The 27,057-nt window shown below is 41.9% G+C and overlaps 3 protein-coding genes across 4 annotated transcripts in view; 1 reads left to right on the plus strand and 2 right to left on the minus strand.

The window, feature by feature from the left end:
* Positions 1 to 3,961, plus strand: part of slc6a15 (solute carrier family 6 member 15) — a 15,066-nt gene extending 11,105 nt beyond the window's left edge. Inside the window, exons 7-11 of the mRNA XM_030790110.1 lie at positions 1 to 62; positions 1,844 to 2,036; positions 2,466 to 2,625; positions 2,864 to 3,026; positions 3,569 to 3,961. The exon at positions 1 to 62 is cut by the window's left edge and continues 128 nt beyond it. Of these exons, the coding sequence (XP_030645970.1) occupies positions 1 to 62; positions 1,844 to 2,036; positions 2,466 to 2,625; positions 2,864 to 3,026; positions 3,569 to 3,961 (971 nt within the window). The remainder of the gene's footprint in view (positions 63 to 1,843; positions 2,037 to 2,465; positions 2,626 to 2,863; positions 3,027 to 3,568) is intronic.
* A 1,329-nt stretch (positions 3,962 to 5,290) lies between these two features.
* On the minus strand, positions 5,291 to 12,060 carry ctsd (cathepsin D). 2 transcript variants are annotated; one of them, XM_030789976.1, is made up of 9 exons: positions 11,903 to 12,060; positions 10,508 to 10,664; positions 9,567 to 9,690; positions 9,162 to 9,280; positions 8,744 to 8,943; positions 7,835 to 7,957; positions 6,785 to 6,929; positions 6,430 to 6,528; positions 5,291 to 5,871 (listed from the first exon to the last, which is right to left on the minus strand). In XM_030789976.1, exons 1-9 carry the CDS (start codon positions 11,962 to 11,964, stop codon positions 5,710 to 5,712), a joined length of 1,191 nt encoding a protein of 396 aa, XP_030645836.1. In that variant the 5' UTR covers positions 11,965 to 12,060; the 3' UTR covers positions 5,291 to 5,709. The 2 variants fall into 2 exon arrangements, with proteins under 2 accessions (XP_030645836.1, XP_030645837.1); XM_030789977.1 differs by having other exon boundaries at positions 5,291 to 5,862; positions 6,421 to 6,528.
* A 12,272-nt stretch (positions 12,061 to 24,332) lies between these two features.
* On the minus strand, positions 24,333 to 26,346 carry bhlhe41 (basic helix-loop-helix family, member e41). The gene is made up of 5 exons (XM_030790410.1): positions 26,202 to 26,346; positions 26,037 to 26,100; positions 25,764 to 25,871; positions 25,523 to 25,634; positions 24,333 to 25,296 (listed from the first exon to the last, which is right to left on the minus strand). Exons 1-5 carry the CDS (start codon positions 26,261 to 26,263, stop codon positions 24,359 to 24,361), a joined length of 1,284 nt encoding a protein of 427 aa, XP_030646270.1. The 5' UTR covers positions 26,264 to 26,346; the 3' UTR covers positions 24,333 to 24,358.
* Between the last annotated feature and the right edge of the window lie 711 nt (positions 26,347 to 27,057).

Consider the following 27,057-nt stretch of genomic DNA (forward strand, 5'->3'; position numbering starts at 1 on the left):
TGGAGAGCGATTACCCACGCCTGGGCCTGGATGACTGCAGTATTAAAGAGGAGCTGAACAAGGTCAGTATTTAAGCCAACTTGCCTAAATTTGACCTCAACAGGTCATACATTTCTCCCCTAAAATTCTGTAAAAGGTCTGCCGCAGGCTTAATCAGGTCAAAAGACGCCATTCAGCAAAACTGTCAGTGCTTAGTTCCTGTAATATCAAAACCGTAGCTAAATTTCTATCAGTGCACATGGTCTTTGATTGGTATCATTCAGAAACTTCATGCATTGCTGCGTGCGGGAAAATTTCTGGTGTTTCAATTCATTACTAAGTAGTTTCGCATCCATTCTCTGTTACAGCATTTCAGTTACTTTTGAGAAGGCAATGTTCTCTCGTTCTCTCTTTCGTAATTGTATTCACTCTGGTGAGTGTTAATTTATACTGACTGAAAGAAATCGTGTGGGTGTAATCTCCATTTAACAGTAGAATTTGCTCTTTGTGGGCTGATTGGTCAGAAAGCAGAATGAATTTGAATATGTATGAGGTGAACATGCTATAACGGGGAGATGAGTGAGTGTAAGTGATGGTTTTGTCGTCGTGTGTGTGTGTGTGTGTGTGTGTGAGAGAGGAAGTGGAGGAGGGCCACTCGTTCCACACGGATGATGCAACAAACAGTAATATGTGCTCCTCACTCCAGTGGAGCAATGCCGTGTTCTCTGCTCTCAGATCAAAGAGAAATAATCTCCAGATTTTGGACACGTCACATGACACACAGATGCCACGCTTTTGACAACATCTCTTTGACAGTAATCTTCACCCCGCCCCCCCCCCTTTTTTTTTTTGAGTATTTCTCATCTACACCACTGCAGCTCCCATGATGTCGACTGAAGTGGGTTGACTTTTTTTCTTTTATTGTTTGTATCTGACTGGCCTAATCTGAAATACTAGGCACACACTGGGAACCATTGTGAACCACTTCCTGTCTATTTAACAGATGGTGTCAGTATACTGTCTCAGAAGGAGACAGACACAGACATTCTAACCTGGAAATGAGGTCAAATAAAAAGACTATTAGACTATCGGTTCAAAAAATAAAAAATAGGAAATTTAATGACTCATAAAAAAAATATGAATCAGATTATTCCATCAAACATATTGTCATGTGGTTGCTCAGAGAACCGGGACTTTTCCTATTGTGATGATTACGAGTTCCAACAACAAATAACAACACACCCTTTCAGCCAATCAGTGACTGAGTCCTGTACAGGTGTGTTTACACCTGGACCGACGCTTCTGTACAAAGAGCCACATCTGGCCAGCTCTATCCCCCACAGACCTTTGTCTCTGTGATGTCAGTGTTACCATGGAGACAAAGCAAGCATCTGGGGATTCACTTTGGGGAGGGGGCACCCAAGTCACAGCACTGACACCTGGATTGTGTATTTTGAGTTCAGAATACACAGCATCACTGGCCTTTAGTTGAGTGCCTCATTCTAAATCAGAATGATCTATTTCTAAAAGAGCAATCAGTCGACACGCACAGCTTAGCTCGACGTGTTTTCCGCATACCAATATGTGTTATGTAGAAAAGTGTCAGGTTAAATGTACTATAGGAGGAAAATGCTGAGTTTGGCTTTGGCCTGCTCTGTTTCCAAACTGCAGACAATCTGATGACAATCAAGCTCTTTTTTAAAAAATATATATTTTTCCGGCTCTGTTTGGACCCTGTCGTGTTATTTATTCGCGATTCACGCGCTGGCCGGAATCGTCGGAGAAAGAATTCATTTGAATGTTCACCGGTGACGTGCGAGGCTCTGTGGTCAAACGTTTCTTCTCCGTCCCCCCCCCCGTACAGGCGGTGCAGGGCACGGGCTTGGCCTTTATCGCCTTCACCGAGGCGATGACTCATTTCCCCGCCTCGCCCTTCTGGTCCGTCATGTTCTTCCTCATGCTGGTCAACCTGGGCCTGGGCAGCATGTTCGGCACCATCGAGGGCATCATCACGCCCATCGTGGACACCTTCAAAGTGCGCAAAGAGTTTCTCACAGGTCAGAGCCAAATCAGTGTCCGTTAAAGCATGCCGCGCCAGGCCGGAGAGATCCAACAGAACGCTGACAGATAGAACACAGCGTGAAATTTACTGATGTTTCTTGCACGTTAATATGAGAACACATGCTATGGTCGGTTATTAAAAATACCTTGATTATGTCAACTTACCATATTTTATGTTTTTTATTATTATTATTATTATTTAAATATTAATGTGTGCATATGGACACAAGAATATTTCCACAAGTCAAAGGGGTTTTTAAATACTTTTCTTTTTTTCAGCCCATTTTCAGTTAGAATTATTCAAAATCAAAGTTCATATTCAAGGTGTTTCTTTGTTTGTTTTTTGATACACTTTAATGTGCTGTTATCTTTGTGTCTTTAATAATAATTCATTTTCTCGATCTGTGTTTTCTTTTCGTGTTAAGTGGGTTGCTGTCTGCTGGCGTTCAGTATCGGGTTGATCTTTGTTCAGCGCTCTGGTAACTACTTTGTAGCTATGTTTGATGACTACTCTGCTACTCTACCCCTGCTCATCGTGGTGATCCTGGAGAACATAGCTGTGGCCTGGATCTATGGCACTGACAAGTATGTTCGTGTTTTATGGTCAACACCGCCCTCTAGTGGATCACATTAACTATTGCACTAACGCGTCGTATTTCAACATACCCCCTTCATTCTGACTTTTCTATGGCCAAAAACAACATTGTCTTATTTTTTACAAGAGTTATAGCAAGTTCAATTATATCCATGTTATTATTATATTTTTAATGCGGTTTTATTCGACGCATGGCCCTCTAACGTCCTCTCTTTTGACCACATTCAGGTTCTTTGAGGACTTGAAGGACATGCTGGGGTTCACCCCTTTCCGTTTCTATTACTACATGTGGAAGTACGTGACTCCCCTCCTGCTGCTGGCCCTGCTGAGTGCCAGCATCGTCCAGCTGGGCATGACACCCCCCAGCTACAGCGCCTGGATCCAAGAGCTGGTGGGTACTTCTATCCATCTACAACAAAGATATCAAAACCCAGTCCTGATTGGACGTAAGTCCTGCTGCTTTTCTTGTCAACCAACTTATATACGGTCTCTGATTGGCTGAGGAGCGCACACGCCTGATTTCCAGGTAAAAGAAAAAAAAGATCTGCATATAATTAAGAGGTCAAAACAAAAAAGCACAAAGACCTTTGCCCTCCAGGACTGGACTGACACCCTGGATCTAGAACCTTCTTTCTGGAGACACTGAACTTCAGAGAACTGTCAAAACTTCACTGTATTTATGGGGCCACTGAGTATTGCCATTATCATTAACTGTGATATTCTAACTGTTATCATTCAGAAAGTAGTATTCAGAGCTTCCCTTGGGCTTAGCCAAACACAATCAGATGTTTTTATACTGTGGGGTTCGGTGTACAAATTGGCATACCCTGTCCCTCTGGAGGAGGATCTGTTGCTCCTCTTGAAGGAGACTGGGAGGGATTAGGAAGGCTAACAGTGTGTGCTTTAATCCAATTATTAATCTGTGCTTTCCAGGCTCAGGAGCAGTCCCTCAGTTATCCGCCCTGGGGTCTGGCCGTGTGTATCACGCTGGTGGTGGCGGCCATCCTCCCGGTGCCGGTCGTGTTCGCGCTCCGCTACTTCAACATCATCGACGAGAACGCCGGCGGACTTTCCACCGTCTCCTACAAGAAGGGTCGCATCATCAAAGAGAGCGTGAGGAGAGCCGGCGAGGAGGACGAAGGGGACGACGCCAGCCTGATCCGGGGCAAGTCGCCAAGCGAAGCCCCCTCGCCCATGCCCGCCAACAACATCTACCGCAAGCAGAGCGGGGCTCCGCCCCCAGACGCAGACACCGCCCCCAACGGCCGCTACGGGATCGGCTACCTGATGGCAGACATGCCCGACATGCCCGAGTCGGATCTGTGAGGGACGGAGGTAGCTCCGCCCCTGCCATAACAAAAAAAAAAACAAGCGTCACCCGCTCCTCATGCGAAAAACACGCCTCCAACCAACCTCCATCTTTTATCGTTTCACCACTGTCACCTCCGCCAGTCAGCCAGCGTCAACCTTCAAGAACCCATCAACTGTGTCAACCGACCAACCTCATCTTTTCTCTTAACCACTGCCCGCACACACACACACACACACACAGCCCTTCGCTTTGCAAGTCTGTGATCCTGGAAAGAAAAAAAAAAAAAAGAGAGCGAGAGAGAGGAAAAATAAGTCTTGAGTATTTCATCTTGTATTATATCTCTGTAGATATTATAGCTGACCCCTGTTTCACCAACGCACAACTCTCCTGCTCACCCCCCCCCCCGTCTTTAGTCATCCCTGTATGTATGTGTGTATGACGAGGTTTCATAGCCCAGAGTTTTTTTGCTGTAGAATGGCTACATGTTCTGAAAATGTCCCAGGTCAGGACAGAAACTGTCCGTCAGTAATGAGATTAGAGGCAGCTTAGCCGCTTTCAAATGATTGTAGAATGCAGAAGTATGTGTGCGAAAAGGTAACTCTGCAATACTGATATTTCTTTGGTGTAACGATTACATTGTGCAAACAGCGTACGGATGGCATTTACAAAAGCCCAAATGATTGTTCTACATAAAAAAAAAAAAAAAAATTGAAGTGTGCCTAATAATTTCTGATATTCGGATATTTGTTTATAGAATACAAGGTGGATGTATATTTAAGGTATTCTGTAAATATAATCTATAAATATTATAAATATATTTATCTGAGTATAGTTTGGATATCAGAACATGCTGTTTTTGGTAAGAAGTGCTAAAAATCCTGAACGCTGGTCTCTGTCTCGTTTTTTTCTTTCTGTCATTGTGAAGAGTTTTTGCTCTTCTGGTTTACTGTAAATATTTTATTTTCCATGAAATTGCTTTAAAACCGCATTGTCTTTTTTCTGCATTAAGATTAAACATGATCCATGCTAGTAACTGAACTGTGTGTTAATTTTTCAAGGGGGGGGGTTGCTCTTATAAGAAAAAACAAATTTGCTGATTGGTTCTCTGCAAATCCTGTGCCTTCAAATATAATTGAAACCTTTTAAACAGATTGATTAAAGGCAAATGCAGACAGAAGAACCAGAAACTTTTTAAATATGAGACATTTTCAGCAAGGCCTCAGACGTGCCATTGCAAAACGCAGGGAAGTAAGTGTTAAAGATATGACGACCAATGAAGTCGCTTCACTAGAGTTTCCACACCGCACAGAATGGTGACACACAGAACTGCACAGATTAACTGACCGTTTTTGAAATTACTTTATTATGTCCAATTAAGATTTGTACACACTGAAATGATACATTTTGAAAGGCAAATTTTGCAATCAAAACCCATCAGTGGCTGAAAGGTCATTCACAAGTCAACCAACGGACCTTAAAAACAAATATTAAAACCATCTGCAGTCTTTCTGACACTTCACGAGCATGTAGTAATTAAGACGATCCCTGATTCATTTAGACTTCACAAAGCCTATTTTAAAATTAAAACACTTTTACAAGCTATGGAAGCACAGTGCAAACACAACACAACCTTTAATGCTACTCTGTTTTCCAAGCAGCGAGCGTGATATTTTGTGGAGTTGTTAAAATCTTTTTCTATCCCCGCTCCACGCCCTGTTTGTCTTCTCTACGTTTTAAAGAATTGCTTAAGGCAAAGTTGTCTCTACTTGGCCTTGGCAAAGCCCACTCTGTTGTTCTCGCGATCAAACTCAGTGTAGTACTGCCCAATGAATACATCTCCCAGAATCCACAGGGGCCCTGCAGGAGGGGGGATGTCCAGGGCCATGAAACCACTCAGACAAATCTCCTTACCAGCCTGGCTCTCCTATAAAAAGAGAGACAGAGACAGAGAGAGAGACAGAGAGAGAGTCAGAAAGAGAGAGAGAGAGAGACAGAGAGAGAGACAGAGAGAGAAAGAAAAACAGGGTGAGAAGAACGTCTGATCTTTTATCTCTTAAGCAATATCTTTGAGCTAATCTGGATGACACAATATCCGTGCGAGCTCAGTGGCAAGTCTGTACAGACATGAGTGGGTTGAGTATGTATCACATGACTTAAGAGCAAAAGACAGAGCACATGACCCAAATCCCAGTGACTCAAAGTGTGTCCTTATGCTCCTTCTCTCCTTTCTGTGCTCAACATTTCTCAGACAGCTTCCAAACTGCTAAAGCTAAAAAACCTTCCATAAGTTGTTAAACTGAGTTGTATTACTGCAGTACAGTAGGTACAATTGATTAGTATTATGTTATTCTCAATAAACAAAGAAAGAACAATCCCAGTTAGGTAAACATTCCTGTTCTTATCTTAAAATCGAGAGGAATGCATAAAAGAATTTGTAATCAACACAGAAGACTCCTGTATACGGTCCAGTCACATGACTTACTCTGAGAATGTACTGTTCTCCGGTCAGTGAGTAGGATTTGCCGCCCAGGATGAAAGACACCGTGGGGAGGGAAGGCACCTTACTGCACTCTACCATGTACTGAAACAAACAGAGTTTAATTAGGCTTATTTCTAATCTCCACAGAGCATCCATTAAAAAAAAAAAAAAACACAAAGAGAAGAATTAAGATTATTTCTATCATGAACGGCAGTGGAAAGTTTAGACGTAGTGGTTCTAAACTTACAGAATACCACTTAATCCAACACTAAGCTTAGCTTCAGCCGGTGAAGTCATTCGTTTCTGTGTTTGCATCGCTCCCTATTATATAACACACTGGTCACGTGAGGTCCGTTACCTCTCCCTGGATGAGGGGCAGCGCTCCGATGGCCTTCTGTAAGGCTTTGACCTCCGCCGCAGGGCCGGTGATGAGGGAGGTGCCTGTGTCCACGATGGCCTCACACCCGCCCTTACACAGAGAGAGCTGACTGCCGATGGCCATGCTGCACGTCACACCAGAGAAAGAGTGACACAGTCAACGGCGTGAGGTTACACATCATTTGTCTTTACAGGCAGACGAGTGTAGAGTGGAGTTCTATTTAGGCAGAAATGACAGTTACTCTCATACAACCACTGATGGCTGATGGGGAAGAAAAAAAAACAACAACAACAAAAAAAAAAAAAAAACGGGTGAAGTGCTGAAAGTTGCTGCGTGTAGCTGTAAATGCAACTGGCTGGCGATGAGACCAGCGTGAACCCAGAAAACGGTTCAGGTTCAGGAAAAGTCTTTTGTACCCGCTGTACCCACACTAAATGTCAGCCAGGAGCTCAGTTACCATGTAAAGTGCTGCAGTGGAAACCAGTGCCCTCTGTGTAGAGGGAAAGACCACTGTGTTCTGACTGAGTGCCACTGATGGGTGACCACAGACCCCTGACAGGCATTTCTCACAGTACTAAACACTCTCCTTGGCACTGAAAATGCATGCTCTTCAAAAAAAAAAAAAAGAGAGAGAGAGGAAAAAAAAGGCAGTTTAAGCAGCTCTCAGACTACGAGTCTTGATTTCTCACCGTGTATTGGGAGACATTAATGGGTTCACATAGAGAAGATATACAATTGAACTCCCCTCTCAACAGGGGCGAAATTACAGACTGTTCTCCAGTGGTCAACACACACACACAGAGAGAGAAAGAGAGAGTACTGCACTCCACCAGGAACAAAAGGGCTCAGTCAGATACCTGAACAAAAAAAAAAAAAAAGAATACCCAAACTATATGTCCAGCACCATTACTGAATAATATAGAACAAGTGAGAACCCAAATAAAAAACAAGCAAGCAAAAAAAAAAAAAAAAACAGAAACATGACTGTCGGTCACTGGGCTCCAAACAGCTTTACAAACAAGTGCTCACCCGTCCATGTGGATCTGCCAGTAAGCCTGTCTGGTGATGTTGATGTACTGGAAATCTCCGGTGTAGTACTTGGGGTCAGTGCCCCCCAGCAACAGTTCCCCCCCAGGCTGAGTGTCAGGGTTTCTGTCAGCGTAAACAGATAAACCAGCAAAAAAACGAATTACAGTCATATCAAAGCTTGTCAGAGATCACAACCTAATGCAAAATAAAAAACACATGTGGCGTAAGACACCCGTCAACTCACATTACAGGCCGCTAACACATTTCAAAACAAAACATGTTCATGTTGCAACTGAACTGAACTCCTGACAATGAAGCCTATTGTTAAACATGTTACAGCCTATTGTCAATGTAGTTGAAGCCAAGCACCTTTGACTTGAAAAACAAGCTACTTAAAGGCAATGCCAACCCGGACGGGACGCATTCCCTGCTCAGAGAGAACAGATCACCAGACCTTCATGTTTACAACTCCAAAATAAGCTGTTAATTCGGCGTCTTATTCAGGATTCCTAATTACTTTCAGAAATATTACAAACAATACAAATCTGTTGGACACAAAAGAACAAACAAGCCCCTCCCATTGCTTCTTTCCCCACCAACTTTTCAGCTGCTGTTTGAGTCTGATTAACAGTAAGTGAATATTACATTTCCCTGTCATTTGCCCAATTGAATTAAAAGCTTTATTTCAAAACTGATTAACAAACTTCCAGCCCCACTACACATTTCATCTGCTGCGCTGACTTAAATCACTGACTCATTTTCAGTGACAATGTAATTAAAACCAAGAGGTTCTCGCTGTCTAGCGCTATGGCGCGCCTGCCGAGGCAAACATAATATTCACGTGACTCTTTTCAGTGATTGTCCTCCATCTGTGGGACTGGTTTTTTGGCAGTTGAGATGGTTGTGTACCTGTTCAAATAGAAAGAGAAGACGTTCTTCTCCACTTTCTTCTGCTGCATCATCATGTCAAAGACGGGCGTCACGCCGTCCACTGAGATGCGGGGGTACGCCATGCCCAGGATACCGTCAAACTTGGCAGCGATGAAGGCCACCCCAGGCTGTTTGATCGCCTCTCCAAACACTTGCTTCTGCACGGCAATGTCCCCAATCTAACACACACACACAGTTCAATCTCCACTCATAACCATGTAGGAATGACGGCTACTACTGAATTCATACTCTGATTTTTAACCTTCTGAAATCTGGACTTTGTACTGAAAACTGATCCAAACTCTGTTTACCAAAGACTCAATTTCTTCATACAGGGTGAACTGAGGGGGGAAAAAAAAACAGACTCGCGGATGAAAGCGCCTCTGCCGCTCCTTACCGTGCAGGTGTCTTGACTCAGGTACCCTGACAAACTCCCACTGCCATACTGAATGGCAAAGGCAGTGCCATTCTTCACGTACGTGCTGGATTTGCCGCCGTTGTACTTGTGATGAAGCACTGTGGAACCACAGGCATCGTCAGAATCATCACTTTGTGACTTGTAAACTCTCTGCTACGCTTCCTGCTTACATCCTAATTTAAGATAATCTCAGAATTAATCAGATTTTTTTTTTGGTCTTGACAACCCACAAAAACACGTACAAGAGAAGCATGCTAATGGATGTTAGCCATCCTGTGTGGGTTACTGGCTATACATGCGCGGTGCATTTACTAAGTGAACCAGACACCGCGTTTGCTGGGCTTAGGTCCATATGAAATTATGTAAAATTGGGCTTTGACTTACGGCAGGCGATATCGGTGAGGGAGCAGTGGACAGAGGGAACCCACAGGTTAGAAGAGCCCGTGTCAAACACGACAGTGAATTTCTGCACAGGGGTACCAAGTCCAATCTCTCCATAGTACTGGGCCTTCAGGAGAGAAGACAAGCTTTCAAAACAAATTCAGAATTTACAAGCATTTATTCTTCCATCCTATAACTCAACCCTGTTTGTTTACACTCAGACAGAATACTCACATAGAACACTATAAACTATATTTCTCATCTATATTTTTTGTTTGAGTTGGTGATCATGTTGACATATACTTTTGTTCCAAGATTTGAGAAGCACAAAGCATGACAAAGGCTTGCTTAGTAACAGCAGTTTCCACTGTAGTATGACAAAGCAAAAGTGGTTCCATTTCTTTCCTTTGTGACTTTTACAACCATCTCATGACAAACCTCTGGTTGTGCATTTCCTGAGACCTGACAGTAAACACCCAACCATCTTCGTTGCTCAATGATGATGACCGCGAAACTCTCTTCTCCTTTTTTCCTTTTTGGCTGATGTCAGCTATGGGTCTAAACCGTGACCAAGTGTATGCAATCATAAGGTATGCGTGAACAAAATCCTGTGACAAGCTACAGAAATGCATCTCCATTTCAGTTCCTACAGACCCTACCCTTACAGTGGCACATTTCAAACCATCATTCATGTGGCTTACTCATGTGACTTCCTTGTTCTAAAGTTCACCAGAACAAAACACCTGATTTACAGCAACACCAGCACAGTGTGAGAAACCAGGTCAAGCAGGGATTTTCTGTAAATGATTAAGTGGCCTGCCTTTTACTGAGTTTTTTTGGGGATTACATAGCTCCTCAAAAAAGACACAGATAAGAGGCTACTGTTCCCCAGTTAAGACGGACACCGGGATTCCACCGACTGGAGATGCGGGAGCTACACTCACATCGAGGTAGTTCTTCAGGGTTTCTGGAGTTGGGCTATTGCTGGAGGGGAAGCCTAGGTTGTATTTCAGGTTCTGGTTGCCAGCCAACAGATCCTCCGCCCCCCTGCCTGAGTCCGTCAGGGTCCTCCTTATGGATCGGAACTTTTTCAAGGGAATTCTAGAGGGAGATGGGGAGAAAAAGTTTAGAAAAAAATATCAATAAACAAAAAACATGCAGGATGCCGTAGAGAGATCTTTGGCTTCATCCAACATCATCCACAAAGCGAGATGCAAGAGTAGCTCAAGATATTTTAAGGTGACAGTACTCCAAGCAATTCATTCACTGCAAACCAGAACCAAGTACCAGGATCTCCAAAGTTGAATTTAAACATAGAAAGAATCACAACATTCGAGTGCTCGTTTTTGCAGTGTCCCACATCCAAACTCCTGCGTTCTGTTACAATGTCAAAAAGAAAAAGGGGACACCTCTATGATCTGTGTTCAAAAGCCGACTATGGACCACTAACACACCGCTTACACGTTAGCTGCCAGAGAACATTCTGTACAAAGCAAAGATAAGGAAACTAGGTATCACACTGAAAAACTTTTCCCTTTTCCATTCGTCTTGCACAAAAAGTGACCGGCTGATACTCACTGTCTAAAAATCGTTAATGCACGCAAACAGCGCACACAGGAAAAAAATGTAAACTTATTCTCTAAAAAGGACCGTCGACAGAGTCCGCGAGACCACGTTATAGCAGTATCCAATAAATTGTGTGTCAACAAAGGGTAAAGAAGCCGTTTAAACGCACATTACCACGCATGCTCGTACGATAACGGCATTAGATATTCCATCGCCTCTCCTTTATCAGCTGCTACAAGAAGTTAGATAGTGTCTGTTCCACACAATTAGGTCAGTTCACAAATTAACTGTTCGTAAAACTATTCGTTAAACGGAACCAAAATACGGCCTTTACACACACACACACATCATTTTGCACAGGCCAAAAGGAAAGCAACGGGGTAAAACCAAGCAAACAAACAATTTATTGACACCCGGCACTCAAAACATAGGGCAATCGTTCTTCAGTAACAACATTTTACACAATTGCGTGTAGGTTACTGTCGCAGGCTGGCACAATATTCAATGTTCAGTGGTCAGTGTTCGATATTAGAGAGTTGACCAACTTCTGCTGAGTCACAAATTAATTTGACTTCATGAGCTGCAGACCAATTTTATTCCTTGTTAATACAGTTTTGATTGAGAGGTAAATAACCAAGGGCTATCTGGAAGGTAAACTGACTTTCTAGAAAGGTATTTGTAACAAATGCGCATACCTTTAACCGTGCAGAAGCTAGATCACGCATTACCAACACTGGAGCTAACGAACAAGCAGTATACAAGCTCTTCCTTACCGAACAATAGCATCGGCCGTCCATACTGAAGCAACCACCAACAGCAAAACCGCGAACTTCATTTTGATTAGTTTATGACGGACGAGACAGCAGCATCTGAGAAGTCACCTACTGGAGTCTGATTTTAGATTAAGGACAAACGCTTTTTGTCAGCTGACGCTGATGATCAACTTTGGTCATGTGACTACGCCCACACGCTGTTGTTCAAAACTGCTGTATATATTTATGAGTGTCAAGTCTGCGCAGATACGTGCTGCGTAAGAGGGTCTTAAAATGAACAACTGTGGTTGCCCTCATATTGCGTAAATATGGCGTGGGCTTAAAATTCGGTTGCTGTAACAAGTAATACAGCCCGCTCAACGGCTTCCCCGAGACCGGGTTAGACCGGCTGTATATTTACACTCAGGTCACGCGACTGGCTTCTTGAGCGAGAGAGAGCGAGAAAGAGAGAAAGAAAAAAGAAATGTGTCACAGTTATAACTGTATGCAAGCTTTCCATGCCCTGCTTTAATGAGGCCGCAGTTTCAGCCCTGATCTAACACATATGAATGTACAGTTCAGAGAATTGTTTTGTTTTCTTTTGTTAAAGATTTGAGTCACATGTGTTAAGTACATGGGTTAAAAACAGGAATGACAAACTCCAGTCCTATAACGCCAGCTGTCTCTAGGTTTTTGCCAAAACCATGACCTACAATATCTTGTTTTACAAACCTGATAGTAGTGTTTGCATATATATAGCAATTTACAGTAATTATTATTAACACTTTTTCATGGAATGGTCCTTGCCCTGATGCTGCCAAATTTTTTTCGACTTCTCTTCAGCTCGGTCTGAGTGCACACTTTTTTTTTTTTACCTCAGTGTACATAAGTGTCTGCAAACTAAATGCACGGAATGAGCAAGTCCTGTTTTACTGCCACTGTTCTAAACATGGCCTAATGACAAATCAATTTCTAGTTAGGTAGTGACATGTGACTAAGCTCTTCCGTTAGCACCAGCATCCAAAAAAAAAAAAACTGCTGACAAGCTTAGAAGACAGTGCATTTCGCTGTTGAAAACAGTAATGCAGTGAGCAGGCAGCATGTAACTAAATTTGCTATGGCTTATTTCATTTCAGACAGACAGCATAGAGCAATTTTATTGTATTGATAATGAGTTTCCCAAAAAAATGAATTGATGTGTTTTATATGTTTATTTATTAGCAGATGAAGTCTGTAAGTTATTTTAAAATGAGAGAGAGAGAGAGAGAGCAGTAGAAGTTTTCAATCAACCATTTCATTCATCCTCCGATTTTCCAGAATGACTGTTGGCATGTATTTCTAATTATCTCAGTCTGACATGTTATGGTCAGTATCACCTGATCAAACAGCTACTCAGATGGATTTCCACTGGCACACGCAGGAGGAACTGACTGACTGTATGACTCAGCTGTAGGCTGACTGTGACTCAGCACTTCCAACAGCTTAATCATACCAAAAAACTGTCTAATGGATTTGATAGCTAACTGAGCAAACAAAACTGCATGTTTTGCTTTTGAGCAAAGTAGTTTAGAAAGTAGGCATTATGCAATAGGTTGTGAAACTGGGGTAAACAGAAGACAATTCTCTGAGCTTCAAACAGAATCTAACCAGACAGACTTCACACAAATCCATTATGTTCAATGCTGGACTTCTGACCTAAACACAAACTATACCCTGTTTCTTATGATTAACAAGCCTATTACACTAATTATAACTTTTGATGAGTCTTTACTCATGGCCGTTTTTAACAGTTTTTTTGTTTGTTTGTTTGTTTAAGATGTTAATGTGTTTAGATGTTGTTTTATGATGTATTGCTTTGCAGTCTCACACATATCTAAAATGTAAGAATAACACTATTATTCTGTATATAGAGTTTTATATGCTGTGTTTTGATTGTACCTCAATACACCATCACTCCATGTCACACCACACCTTTACTGCACCGCAATACACCATCACTCCATGTCACACCACACCTTTACTGCTCCTCAATACACCATCACTCCATGTCACACCACACCTTTACTGCACCTCAATACACCATCACTCCATGTCACACCACACCTTTACTGCACCTCAATACACCATCACTCCATGTCACACCACACCTTTACTGCACCTCAATACACCATCACTCCATGTCACACCACACCTTTACTGCACCTCAATACACCATCACTCCATGTCACACCACACCTTTACTGCACCTCAATACACCATCACTCCATGTCACACCACACCTTTACTGCACCTCAATACACCATCGCTCCATGTCACACCACACCTTTGCTGCTCCTCAATACACCATCACTCCATGTCACACCACACCTTTACTGCACCCCAATACACCATCACTCCATGTCACACCACACCTTTACTGCACCTCAATACACCATCACTCCATGTCACACCACACCTTTACTGCACCTCAATACACCATCACTCCATGTCACACCACACCTTTACTGCACCTCAATACACCATCACTCCATGTCACACCACACCTTTACTGCACCTCAATACACCATCACTCCATGTCACACCACACCTTTACTGCACCTCAATACACCATCACTCCATGTCACACCACACCTTTACTGCACCTCAATACACCATCACTCCATGTCACACCACACCTTTACTGCACCTCAATACACCATCACTCCATGTCACACCACACCTTTACTGCACCTCAATACACCATCACTCCATGTCACACCACACCTTTACTGCACCTCAATACACCATCGCTCCATGTCACACCACACCTTTACTGCTCCTCAATACACCATCACTCCATGTCACACCACACCTTTACTGCTCCTCAATACACCATCACTCCATGTCACACCACACCTTTACTGCACCTCAATACACCATCGCTCCATGTCACACCACACCTTTACTGCTCCTCAATACACCATCACTCCATGTCACACCACACCTTTACTGCACCCCAATACACCATCACTCCATGTCACACCACACCTTTACTGCACCTCAATACACCATCGCTCCATGTCACACCACACCTTTACTGCTCCTCAATACACCATCACTCCATGTCACACCACACCTTTACTGCACCTCAATACACCATCGCTCCATGTCACACCACACCTTTACTGCACCTCAATACACCATCACTCCATGTCACACCACACCTTTACTGCTCCTCAATACACCATCACTCCATGTCACACCACACCTTTACTGCTCCTTTGCTGCAGGTGCTTTTGCATCCTTGATAGTTGTTTTTATTGTTAATTGTATTTTATACTTTACATTGTTTATATTTCGTACTTACTGCTTAGATTCCATACTTTTTTTATTGTTGATGTTTATATTTCTTATTTTATTGCTCATATTTTATATTTATATTTTTCATATTTCTTACTTTTTTTTGTCAACATGTGTGAGTCTTAATATGAATGCACTGGTTGAGGCTGACACAATTGCATTTTCGTTGTGCTTGCACAATGACAATAAAATTCTTGAATCTTGAAGATGAGCTGCAGTCATGGGTAAGACTAAGGAGCTTTCACAAAAGCTGAGAGAGGAAATTATTTCATTGCACTGAAGGGCACTGGACATAAGAAGATTTCCCAAAAAAATTAACATTCCAAGAGACGCCGTTGGGAGCATTATAAGGAAGTTTAAAACTTGGAATGGAACACTGTTCCACTGTTATGGAACAGTTGCAAACCTGCCTGGCCATGGGAGAAAGCCTAAAATGTCATCAAGAGCCCTTAGCAACTTAATCAGGACATCTAATAAAAACACTTGTGTTACTGCAAAACACCTTCAGGATGACCTGATGAAGGCCGGGACAAGTGCTTCAGTGGCAACTATAAGATGTGCACTGAATAAACAAAGACTCCAAGACACACTCCACTCTTGACCATGAGGAACATCAAAGGTTGACTAGTAAATGCCTGGAGAAATTTGGATAGGACTGCAGAGACAGTTCTATGGACTGACGAAAGTAAACTGGAACTGTTTGGACACATGGACCAGCGGTATGTCTGGCGTGAGAAAGGCCAGGCTTATGACCAGAAGAATACCATCCCCACGGTCAACCATGGAGGTGGGTCATTGATGATGTGGGGATGTTTTTCTGCTGCAGGAACTGGCAGTCTTGACTTTGTAACCAGCATCATGTATCCCCAGAAATACCAGGCCATTGTAAAGAGGAATGTGATGCCCTCTGTTGGTAAATTGAATCTTAGTGATCATTGGACTCTCCAGCAAGACAGTGATCCCAAGCGCACCTCCAAGTCAACCAAATCTTGGTTGAGAAATAGATCCTGGAATATCCTGGAGTGGCCTTCTCAGTCCCCGGAATGAAATCCCATTGAGAATGTTTGGTGGGATTTAAAGAAGGCAGTTGAAGCATAGAAGCTGTCAAACATCAATGTGCTTCCACCACTGCCGCACTCGCTAACTTACTTCCTGCTGCCCTCAGCTCTCTCGATGATCAACAAGGGTCTTTGAACGATCTGACAGATAGTATAAACTGTACCCTCCGCAATGCTTTAGATACGGTAGCACCATTAACGCTAAAAAATAGGCGTAAACATATAACACCCTGGTTTAATAACGATACACGTGTATTGAAGCAAGCGTGCAGAAGATTTGAACGAAACTGGCGCGCCACTAAACTGGAGGTCTTCCGCCTCTCCTGGCATGATAGCTTAATAGCCTATAAATGCGCCCTCTCCACGGCCAAATCCGCCTTTTACTCAAGAATAATTAATCTCAATAAAAACAACCCGAGATTTCTATTTGATACAGTATCAAAATTGACCCAGAATCACTCCCCTCAATCCAGTTCTATTACCGCATGCAACTTTGTCAATTTTTTCTCACAAAAAATAGACTTAATCCGTTGTGATATTCAAAACAGTCAACAAAATCAATGCGCCGGTTTACTCCCCATCGCTGCCCCAGAGCCTAATCAGGATGTGCACACTCTAACCCAATTTGAGCCTATCTCCCTAGACGCGCTCTCCAAACTGGTGCACTCCGCTAAACCAGCCTCTTCCCTGCTCGATCCCCTACCTCCTAAACTTTACGTAGAACTTTTCTCGATCCTCGGCCCTACAATCCTCAACCTTTTAAATTTGTCAATTAAGTCGGGCTCTCTACCCTCTGCTTTTAAAACAGCAGTGATTAGCCCCCTACTTAAAAGACCTAACCTCGACCCAGAAACCTTGAATAATTATAGACCAATCTCTAATCTCCCGTTTCTTTCTAAAATACTTGAAAAAATTGTCGCTGCGCAACTCATCGCATATATGTCCTCCAACAGCCTCTTTGAAGTGTTTCAGTCAGGCTTTAGGCGTTTTCATTCCACTGAAACCGCATTAACTAAAGTGACTAATGATGTATTACTAGCCATGGATGCTGGTGATACCTCAATACTTATTCTTCTCGATCTGAGTGCAGCATTCGACACAGTCGATCACACCATATTGTTAAAGCGCCTGGAAAATCAAATTGGCATCAGTGGCCTGGCGCTCTCCTGGTTAAAATCTTATCTCTCAGAGAGAAAGCAGTGTGTCCACTACAATAATGTGACATCTGAGTATCGAGAGCTTAACTGTGGTGTCCCTCAGGGGGCGGTCCTTGGCCCTCTCCTTTTCTCTATCTACATGCTCCCTCTTGGAGACATTATTCGTAGCTATCACATTAACTTCCACTGTTATGCTGATGATACTCAGATCTACTTACCAATCAAGCACAGTGACCGCTCTGAATTGGCTAACCTTGAGGCGTGTCTCTGTGCCATTAAAAATTGGATGTCCTCAAACTTCCTGATGCTTAACGCAGGTAAGACAGAAATGCTAGTCATTGGACCCCCTGCGTATAAGCATCTTTTTAATAATCTTAAATTAAAATTTGACAACTGCATTCTCTCGCAAAATTCTACAGCTAAAAACCTTGGTGTGATCTTTGACTCTAGTCTCTCGCTTGTCACTCATATCAAGAATACTACCAAAACGGCCTTTTATCATCTCCACAATATCGCCAAAATTAGGCCCCTACTATGTTTAGCTGATGCAGAAACCATTGTCCATGCATTTGTCACGTCTCGCCTCGACTACTGTAACGTTCTGTACTCTGGTTTGCCCGCCTCTAGCACCAGAAGTCTTCAGCTTGTCCAGAATGCTGCTGCCAGAATCATGACCCGAACTTGGAAGTTCGATCACATCACTCCCGTCCTGGCTTCCCTTCACTGGCTCCCAATTCACATGAGGGCTGATTTTAAAGTCCTCCTACTAACATTTAAAATTCTCCATGGGCTTGCACTGGCCTATCTTTCTGATTTAATTACACTCTACGCCCCCCCCCCCCCGCACCCTGCGCTCTCAGGCTGCTAAATTATTAGTTGTTCCAAAAGTTAAAAAGAAGTCTGCTGGCCATCGCGCCTTTGCCTACCGCGCACCCTTTCTCTGGAACAGCCTACCTATAGATATTAAAGAGGCAAACTGTCTTGCTACCTTTAAAACCAAACTTAAGACTCATTTATTCTCCGTGTCATATGATAGCATAATCTCAAACTAATCTTCCGGTAAAGCTCAGTCTCTGCTGTAGTCTCTCCTGGCATAGTTTAGCTTAGTAGCTGCCGGCTTAGATACCTCTCATCTTCTCTCTCTCCTCCCTCTCCTCTGCTCTTATCTTAACCTGGTCAGTTTCTGTCATTAACCTGCTCTCTTCTCTTTGTGTGAGTGGTCGATGTCTGCGCCTCCTTCCTGGATGTGGCACCTTCCCCTGGCCGGCTGAATGACTTTGTGCCCTGCTGTCCCTGGCCCTGCTCCCCCCATGTGGCCCTGCTCCTCCTGCGCCCTCCTTAGCTACTACTCTTGCAACTTTCAATACAAAATTATCTATAAAATTATTTTTCCTATTTCATCTGATAAGTGCCACTACTCTAATAATGCTCTCCTTCCCTCCCGCATTTCCTGCATGGCTGTGGCTCATCTGTTTGAGCATGAGTGTCTGGTTTGAATGTGGCTACTTTCTCTTAGGTGTGCCCCCCGCCCCCCCCCCCCCCCCCCCCCCCCCCTCCATGTCATCCCTCTTCACCGTCATCCCGATGGCTGCTGCGGCTTCGTGTCCTCCTGCGCTGCTACAGCTGTGCCGTCCACCCCAACTGAGCTCCATGCTGTCATTCCTCATACTACCTACTAGTTGTGTTTTCATTTATTATCACTGTGTTGTTTTGTAAATTGCCCTCTGGGCTGGCACCTACTGCACGCCTGGCTGGCCTAGAAGGGGTCTCATATGTATCAATAAATATTTTTTGTTTAATGAGGCTTTTTGTCATATATTTTCATGAACTTCGATTCACATCACCATAATGTCTTTTGAGGTGAAGAGGTTGAATATTTCCAGTTGCAACTGTTTTTGTCCAAATCATATGATAATATCAACGACTTCTCTCTTTTAGTTCAACCTAACAATTGTTCTTGTTTCTGCTCTGAAAAGCCATGACTGAATGTTTTCCACCAAGAGACACTTAACAAAAAAGTGAATTTTTCAGGTGGATAACTTATCATATATCAGAAAATTGTTGAGAGACTCCAAAAATATGCCCTGATACAGAGTGACAGCTATAATTAATTATAATTAATGTGAAAAGCTGTATGTAGCTTCTGACCCAGGCGCGATAGAACTGTGAGTTATGCAACATTTTGGCTTTCTGAATATTATTTGCCTCAACTGCTTTCATGATTTTTATGAAACCCGTGGTGCCATTTTTATAACGCAGTTCATAGAGAAGATACATCACTTAATACAAACACTAACGTCTGTGGGTTCAACAAAAGTTAAGTCACCAATTCAGGAAAATGCATTTTGCAAATGGATATAAATGGTTCAAATGAAACTCAAATGAATGAAAATCATGATACATATCTCAGAAAATGAATTTATTTATTGGAAGTATTCTAAACTATGCATGTCGGTGTGATTTGTTTGTCAGTCATACAGTGGATACACTGTGAAAATCTGTCTGGGATGGCAAGCCCGTGTTTTAGACAGATTTACAATCACTTTTATTCTTTGTGTTTTCTTGTCCTTGAAAATTTTGTTGAAAGCCGCTCCTGGTGGATGCACAGAACTGGCCAAATCAACTGGGAAAAACTGTATTTTCGCATCTGAATAGACTTTTACATTACATAGTTCATCAGCGAAATTCAAATGACTCTGCATTGCGATAGTCTGTTTATTAATGTATTAAAATGAACTGACGCACCCATAGTCTGTTTATTAATGTCTTTATATCTAATGACATAGTGATAGAATGCTTTTTAATGCATTCAAATGACTCAGCGTAGTGATGGTCTGTTTAATAATGTATTTAAATAAATTGACATAGTGATAGCATGTTTATTAATGTTTCAGATGAATTGACATAGTGAGATTCTGTTTATTTATTCATTGTGTTATTTTGCAGAGCGCTAAATGAACACACGAAAAAGAATGTGCTACCACACTAGGCAGTTATCTACAACTGTTTGTCATTTCGTTTACTTCATAAATGCATTTGAAGAAATTGCATTTTGACAAGTCCGTATTTGTTTTTATAAACAGCTTCAGTGTTTGGGCCTAACTATGGTAAAGCATTTGAGGAAAGCTATTAATTCAAAATTAAAGAAGAAAAAAATTCAGTTTTGCTCAAAGAAGCTTGGAATTTCACAATATATTGATTTAACCTCAGTTTTATTAGAAGACATCTGTCAGTTTGTATTACTCTTTTTGTTTTTATTCTGATTAATATCTGTAACTCCTCAAAATAATTAGTCTTTTTCCTCAAGATTGCTTGGGCCACCCGAACCAGATGATAATTTACGACTACATGCAGTTTGATGTTACCACCACTAGATGGAAGTCTTCTCAAAGTAACCAACCAGTGTTACTGCAAACGGAGTACTGACACAGAATAGTCCAAGTTTTGACAACTATTAGTATAGGAAGGTTTTTTTGTTTGTTTGCTTGTTTGTTTTTTGTTTTGTTTTGTTTTAACTTTACAATTATAATAAAATAGCTTGGAAGTATCAGTTTACTAGCATAATAAAAATATATATTTTTAAATGTTTGTTAAATATCTTTAAATCTTGGATTAAAAAAAGGAATATCTAACCAGATCAGCCAATTAACTCAATCAGTCATAGTGTAATTTATATCCCCTGTGTCATAAATGGACTGTGACAGTGCTTGGAATAATCATCATTAAGAGCAGTTTTTTTCTAAAAGTGTCTGATGGTGCTGAAAGGCTTTAACAGAATTCAAGTCAGAGGGGAGTCCCTGTCGCTCGGGGGAGTAGCAGCCTTGAAAAGTTCATTCTGGGCCACAAGCAGCCAATTACACTTTTTAGAACACTGACCCCAAAGTTTCAACTGTAAAAAAAGAACAATTTTTCAGTTGCTCCCGGAAGATTCCAATGCCGGACACTGCCTTTTTTTTAAAAAAAAATTTAAGCCCAGACAAAAGGAGTTCCACCTGAAAAACATGTTTTTGTACTTTCAATGGTGAGACAGGCATCATAGTCTTTCTCTCTGCAGTCACATGATATGGGTTCAATTGTGGCTTACTGTACATTCCAATGTGTTGACTCTGAGACAGCTGATTCTAAAGCTGATATGGTTTATAAATATATATATATACTGTATACTCTTTTTATATGATTGCTGAGTAAAGCCGGGGGGGGGGGGTATAGGTGTGTGTCTCATTGTAATCGTGGCATCTCGATTACATATCACAAATAACATGACTGCATCAATAATTTTAGTACTGGCCTTTGGAACTCAGGAGATTGTTTTTATGACTCACAGATCCCGTGTTTCGTGTCATATAACTTTCCCTTATGAAGCGTGAATTTGACTAGGATTAATATCTGATATCAATTCAATGGCACGTGATAAAGTGAAAATGCAAGTATGTGTACAGTTGAGTTGAAGAAAAAAAAAAAATGAATCCATCTGCATTCTTCAGGGTTAGAGTAAAGGTTTAGTTCTACTGTTATTTGAGGATTGTTCTCTTGTTGATGGAGACCTATGTGTATTTGAATAGATATAATGAGTTGAAAAAATGCATCAGTACTCAATATCAAAACTTCTGACATACTCTACGTAGAACTCGTGTTATATGAAGTCCGCCCAATAAAATGACATCAAAGTAGTCGTTGAACTCATATTTATTTGACAACTGAGCTGCAATAATTTAGGACAGCAATTGTGTAAAGCATTAATGAAATGTGCAACAGTTGCTCAGTTTCGTCCTTTTTAAAAAAAACCCACAGATTTCTTCTACAACATCAACATTAGACACATATTATAGCATATTCACAAACTATATACATACACATGCCACTGTGTTGGCAGAATAACAGTTTAGGCAGAGGAGCTAAAGAGAATCTATGAATTTCACTAGTGGTTATACAAAAATCTATGGCAATAGTTGTATCTTTCTATTTTGCTCAAACAAAGAAGTCAATATTGTTTAAAGTAGCACATTTAGACTCAAAGAGCTCTTGATTGCAGTCATTTTGTGACATTGATCATCATAATGTGTGGCAAACCAATAGTTCTTTCTCACATTCATTCTGTACTGAAGTATATTCAATTTTTGTGCCTTTGTTAAGGTTACACATCCTACTGCATGTATGACATACGACGCTGCGTATTCGTGAAGTATATTAGTGACAGGTCATTCAAAAGAAATGCTGTTTTAATAAGGCAAACATTTTTTCATTCACTTTTATCACTTTGCCTCCACTGATACTGATATCATACACGTCAGACAGCCAAGAGAACTGCTGACTTCACTGCAGGAAAAAAAAAGCTTTTGCAGTCTGGATTGTGTAAGCTTTCCATGAAATGTAATGACAAGTGCAAAGTGAAATGTGTAGCTACTGAGAATCATGTAATTATGTTTACACAGACACGGCTACAGTCCAAGACTTTTCCATTTAAGTTGAGAAGCTTTGTTGTTGTTGTTGTTGTTGTTGTTGTTGTTGTTGTTGTGATTGTTGTGGTTGTTGTTGCTGCTGCTGCTGCTGTTTTGTTATTGTTTTGTTTTGGGGTTTTTTGTAAGAAAATATATTACAGGAAGAGGAAAGTGAATGGATGATGGTTGAATCTGGTTGGTGAGGAGCATATTATGGGAAAGGAGACAGAAAAGGCATGGACAAGTGCACTTTACTTCTCAGATTAAATAACTACTCTTTTTTTTATCAGAATATATACAAACTTTCATACCTACCAAAAACACAGATCAATACATTCAATATTAAAGTTCCTTAAGGTGCTAATATACCTTGTAATGTTTTTGCTGGAGATATATGCCATGTGACTTCTCTTTATCGAATGAGGGGTCACGTCACAAGGGACACAGTAATCAAATTCTTGGGGATGGATAAACAAACATCCACCAAGTCACCAGCACTCCGTCAAATATGCAGCCATAATTCATGGTCCAGTGACTAGTTCATTCCATTTATCCAAACTCACAGGGCTGAGGTTACATTGGTCAAACCCGCCAGATTAGAATGAGTGTTCAGAGAGAGAGAGGGAGAGAGAGAGAGAGAGAGAGAGAGAGAGAAAGAGAAAGAGAAAGAGAGAGGGGGGGCTACTATAACAGTGAATCAGAGGATTGTTAATTACAAGACCTGTCTGATTAAAAATCTCCTTGTGTTGTGACTGGGCGTGCCCAGTGACTGCTCCTACCAGAGGAATCTATAACTTTCAGCTCTTGTCAAAAAGTCTTTGTTGAGGTATTTGATTAACTCTCTCAAACACTGACGATCTTAAAGAAAAATGATCAGAGCCACAGTCAGTGGAATAAAATCAAATTCCACCTGAGAGAGACTTATGTGACAATTTTTTTTTACAGCAGTTCAATCAGTCTGCATGAGGTCAGAATCAAACAATACATCCAAGTGTCCAATCTGTTCACTCCAAACTCTTGATAGAGAGCTGCAGTGGTGCAGTAGCTAGTACAGCATAAAATAGTTATATTGCACTAAACTAAATCTCCCAAGCAAATAAAAAGACAAAGTTCCCAGTTGAAAAGAAAATTTCGATTAACGCTATTGACATACTGTAAATTAGAATGGCGATAACAGACATGTCGGTTTTTTATACTGTCAATCACTGTCTTTTTTTTCATTCGATTATCTCAAAAATTGAGTGCAAAAGGCACAAATTGTTACAACGTCCCCCGTTCTCTCCAAAGCAAAGACCAGTTACTTAGTTAAACTCTTGTTTTACAACTACTTCGAATACAAAACGATACGAAAAGAATAACATAAATGAACAGTTATTGTTGAATAATCCTTAGAAACACCATACTCAATATTCAATGACAGTTAAATAAGAAACACAAATAAATATGCAATTTTACAAGCAAAAATGAACCCGAAAGGTCAAATGATTATGTACCATCATTTTCGTTTTTTTGGGACTCGTCCCCATGGTTTTCATTCTCTGAACTTTGCTCGCCCTCCGCCGGTGAGACTAACTCGGCCTCGTTTGAAAGGTCACCATCCGGAGATGGACAGTCTTTGTTTTGTGAGGCTGTATTGAATCCCATGCCTTTTTCAGTTGACAAGCCGGGGAAAGCAGCAGCAGCAGCCGCCGCTGCTGCAGCTGCTGTGGCGTGCGCTGGCAGCCCAGGGTACAACCATGGGAACGGAGCGGTCAGCGCAGCTGCTGGGTAGACATACTTCTCCAGATTACTCTTATCAAACAAAGGCATGTATGAAGCTGCTGCTGATGGGTTTATGAAGTAAAAAGGCATGCAAAAGGGGGTTTGCTGTCCAACGCCTGTCATTCCCATTAGAGAGTTCATAAACGCCAAATCTGGACGGTTGGTGGGGTCCGCGCTCGTTGGACCATTGCCAGTCCAGTTCATCTTTGGTTTTTTGACGACACGCTCGTCCCCAAATTCTTGCTTTATCTTGACTCCCTTGGGTCCCTGCGCTTTTCCACTGTCACATCCTTTGTCCAGTTTGCCCTCGCCCTTTTCTGCCTCCCCTCCATATCCACTGTCAGTATCTGTGTCGTTTTCGTTCAGCTCAGGATTCTGAGTCCTTTGAATGACAGGGACGCAGTTGGCTTGACCGTCTTTTTGACCTTCCCGGTCCTGATTCTCGCTGCTGCCTGTCAATGGATGCTGTAGAAGCTGAGCGTTTGGTTGAAACTGCGCAGAAACTTTGTGCAAGTGGCTGATGAGCTGAGCGCACCTCTGTTCGCGTGTGGTCCAGTTCTCGAACTTGTTCAGGTACTGCAAAACTTCTTTGGCGCACGCTTGAAATCCCGAGTGGAAAGCATCTAAATCAGCTTGGATGGAGGATTTCAGCGACCGATCACCTGCCATAGATTTGCCATTGAAAAAAAACTGTAAGCCTTAATAAAAATACCTGCTTCTGTTATTTACTCAGAAACCTCATGGGGTGTCCGGTACCATAAAATTACTTTTATATAGGCCTATCGTACATCTCTATGGTTTACTTTGTATGGGTTAACAGTAGCTGTTTCTTATTTTTCTCTGTATCCGCCGTTATCGGCTGTCTGGATTGTCGCTTATGTAATTTACCGTTCTGCAAGGCGATAATCTTCTGGTGCTGTTGCTCGGTGATAGCAGTCAAGGCGTTTAAGTGCTTCAAAGTTAACTCGAGAACAACCGCCTTTTCCAAATGTCCCAGCGTCTAAATGAAATACAGAACATTTCAACTTAAAATCTAAGCCTGAAACGTTTCACAAACAGTAAAACAAACCGATGTAGGCTTCTTGTTGTATCACTACTCGCAAAAAGAATACATTTCACCTTTACGTACCGTTAGTTTTAGATGCTCGGGTAACAAGTCTTTAAGTTGCCCAATACATTCATTTATCCGGTCCCTTCTCTTCTTTTCTATGAGTCTGTGCGGTAACTTATACGCGTCCTGGTGGAAAGAAATGTCTTTGTAAGGACCGTAATAGTAAAACAGCATAAACCTTCGTATTGACGTCTGAACATGGCCAAGATACCTAGACTTGTTGCCAAAACTAGTCACGGCATTCTACCTGTCGAGCATGACCACATTTCGAGAAAAGGGGCAGCACCTTACCTTTCCGTCCTCGCGTTTCATCCCTCTTTTTGATTTGCACATGTAGAGAGACGAATATTCTACCCTAAAAGGCACAAAGTTTCAATTTTAGGGAACGACTAAATTCACAGGCGTACGTAATTGAAAATAAAGTGATGTCTATGTTCATGTCAAGTTAAGTATTACCCCAAGAAATCTGCGTGATCCAGATACTGTCTGTCCTGCAGGCGCGGTATTCTTTCATCCATAACTTTCTTTTTATCGGTCTCCTTGTTTTTAATGGCTAAAGTGTGTTTGTTATTCCAAGACCAGCGAAAGAGATGAGAGAGAAGCTGTACGGCGTGCGTACGTCCAGTAGTGCAGCACTTCAGACTGATGCCTGCTCGCCTGGGTTGCCACTTTCTGCAAAGCACCGTCTGTGGACACCAGAGCGCACGCGCGCCTTCGCTCGGGAACAGCTCCTAACTCACGTGTAAACTGCACCAGCTCAAAGTCTGACAATTAAGCGGCGCTCACATCGTTACGCCGTAGTGACAGCTAACCACAGTAGCCTACATGCGATTACATTCAATATGTGGAGAAACTAATGACAGACGTGTAAGATTCGTGTGAAATGACCTCGGTATTGTTTAGTTTTTGGGTGTTGCTTGAATTCACAATGATTATTCATGACCATAACCACTTGGGACAGCATGCTTATCAGATTGACTCATTTCCCTAAACGTCTTTGATGGGCGAAGCAGTTTAGCGTAACCTGTCCTACAATTGTACGATGAGCATGTAGTGATCTTAAGGTGCGTGTTGTAGCACGTGTTTATACAGGAGTTCCCAGTGGAATAAAAGTTTCTGTGGATGCGTATCAAATTGCGCTCTACCGTAATGGCAGGCTGTCAAAGCAGAGCGATTTCACGTTCATGTCACAGAAGACTCCTTGAAGTTCTGTTTGTTTCCTTATGTTAAGTTTCTAAAGATGTCTTTCTAAAAAAAAAAAAAAAAAAAAAAAAAAAGGTTGCACAGGCGGAATTATGCTCCAATCCTGTTT

Source organism: Chanos chanos, chromosome 13 (assembly GCF_902362185.1).
Source record: "Chanos chanos chromosome 13, fChaCha1.1, whole genome shotgun sequence".
NCBI classification, from domain to species: Eukaryota; Metazoa; Chordata; class Actinopteri; order Gonorynchiformes; family Chanidae; genus Chanos; species Chanos chanos.

Coding starts and splice junctions, on each gene's coding strand:
- ctsd (XM_030789976.1), bottom strand. CDS start 11,964: ATGAAGTTCGCGGTTTTGCTGTTGGTGGTTGCTTCAGTATGGACGGCC. Junction 9,281..9,566: donor CCTCACCGATATCGCCTGCC/GTAAGTCAAAGC, acceptor GTGGTTCCACAG/TGCTTCATCACAAGTACAAC. Junction 7,958..8,743: donor TTCTCTTTCTATTTGAACAG/GTACACAACCAT, acceptor TTACGCTGACAG/AAACCCTGACACTCAGCCTG.
- bhlhe41 (XM_030790410.1), bottom strand. CDS start 26,263: ATGGATGAAAGAATACCGCGCCTGCAGGACAGACAGTATCTGGATCAC. Junction 26,101..26,201: donor GATCACGCAGATTTCTTGGG/GTAATACTTAAC, acceptor TGTGCCTTTTAG/GGTAGAATATTCGTCTCTCT. Junction 25,297..25,522: donor GATTATCGCCTTGCAGAACG/GTAAATTACATA, acceptor AATCTATGGCAG/GTGATCGGTCGCTGAAATCC.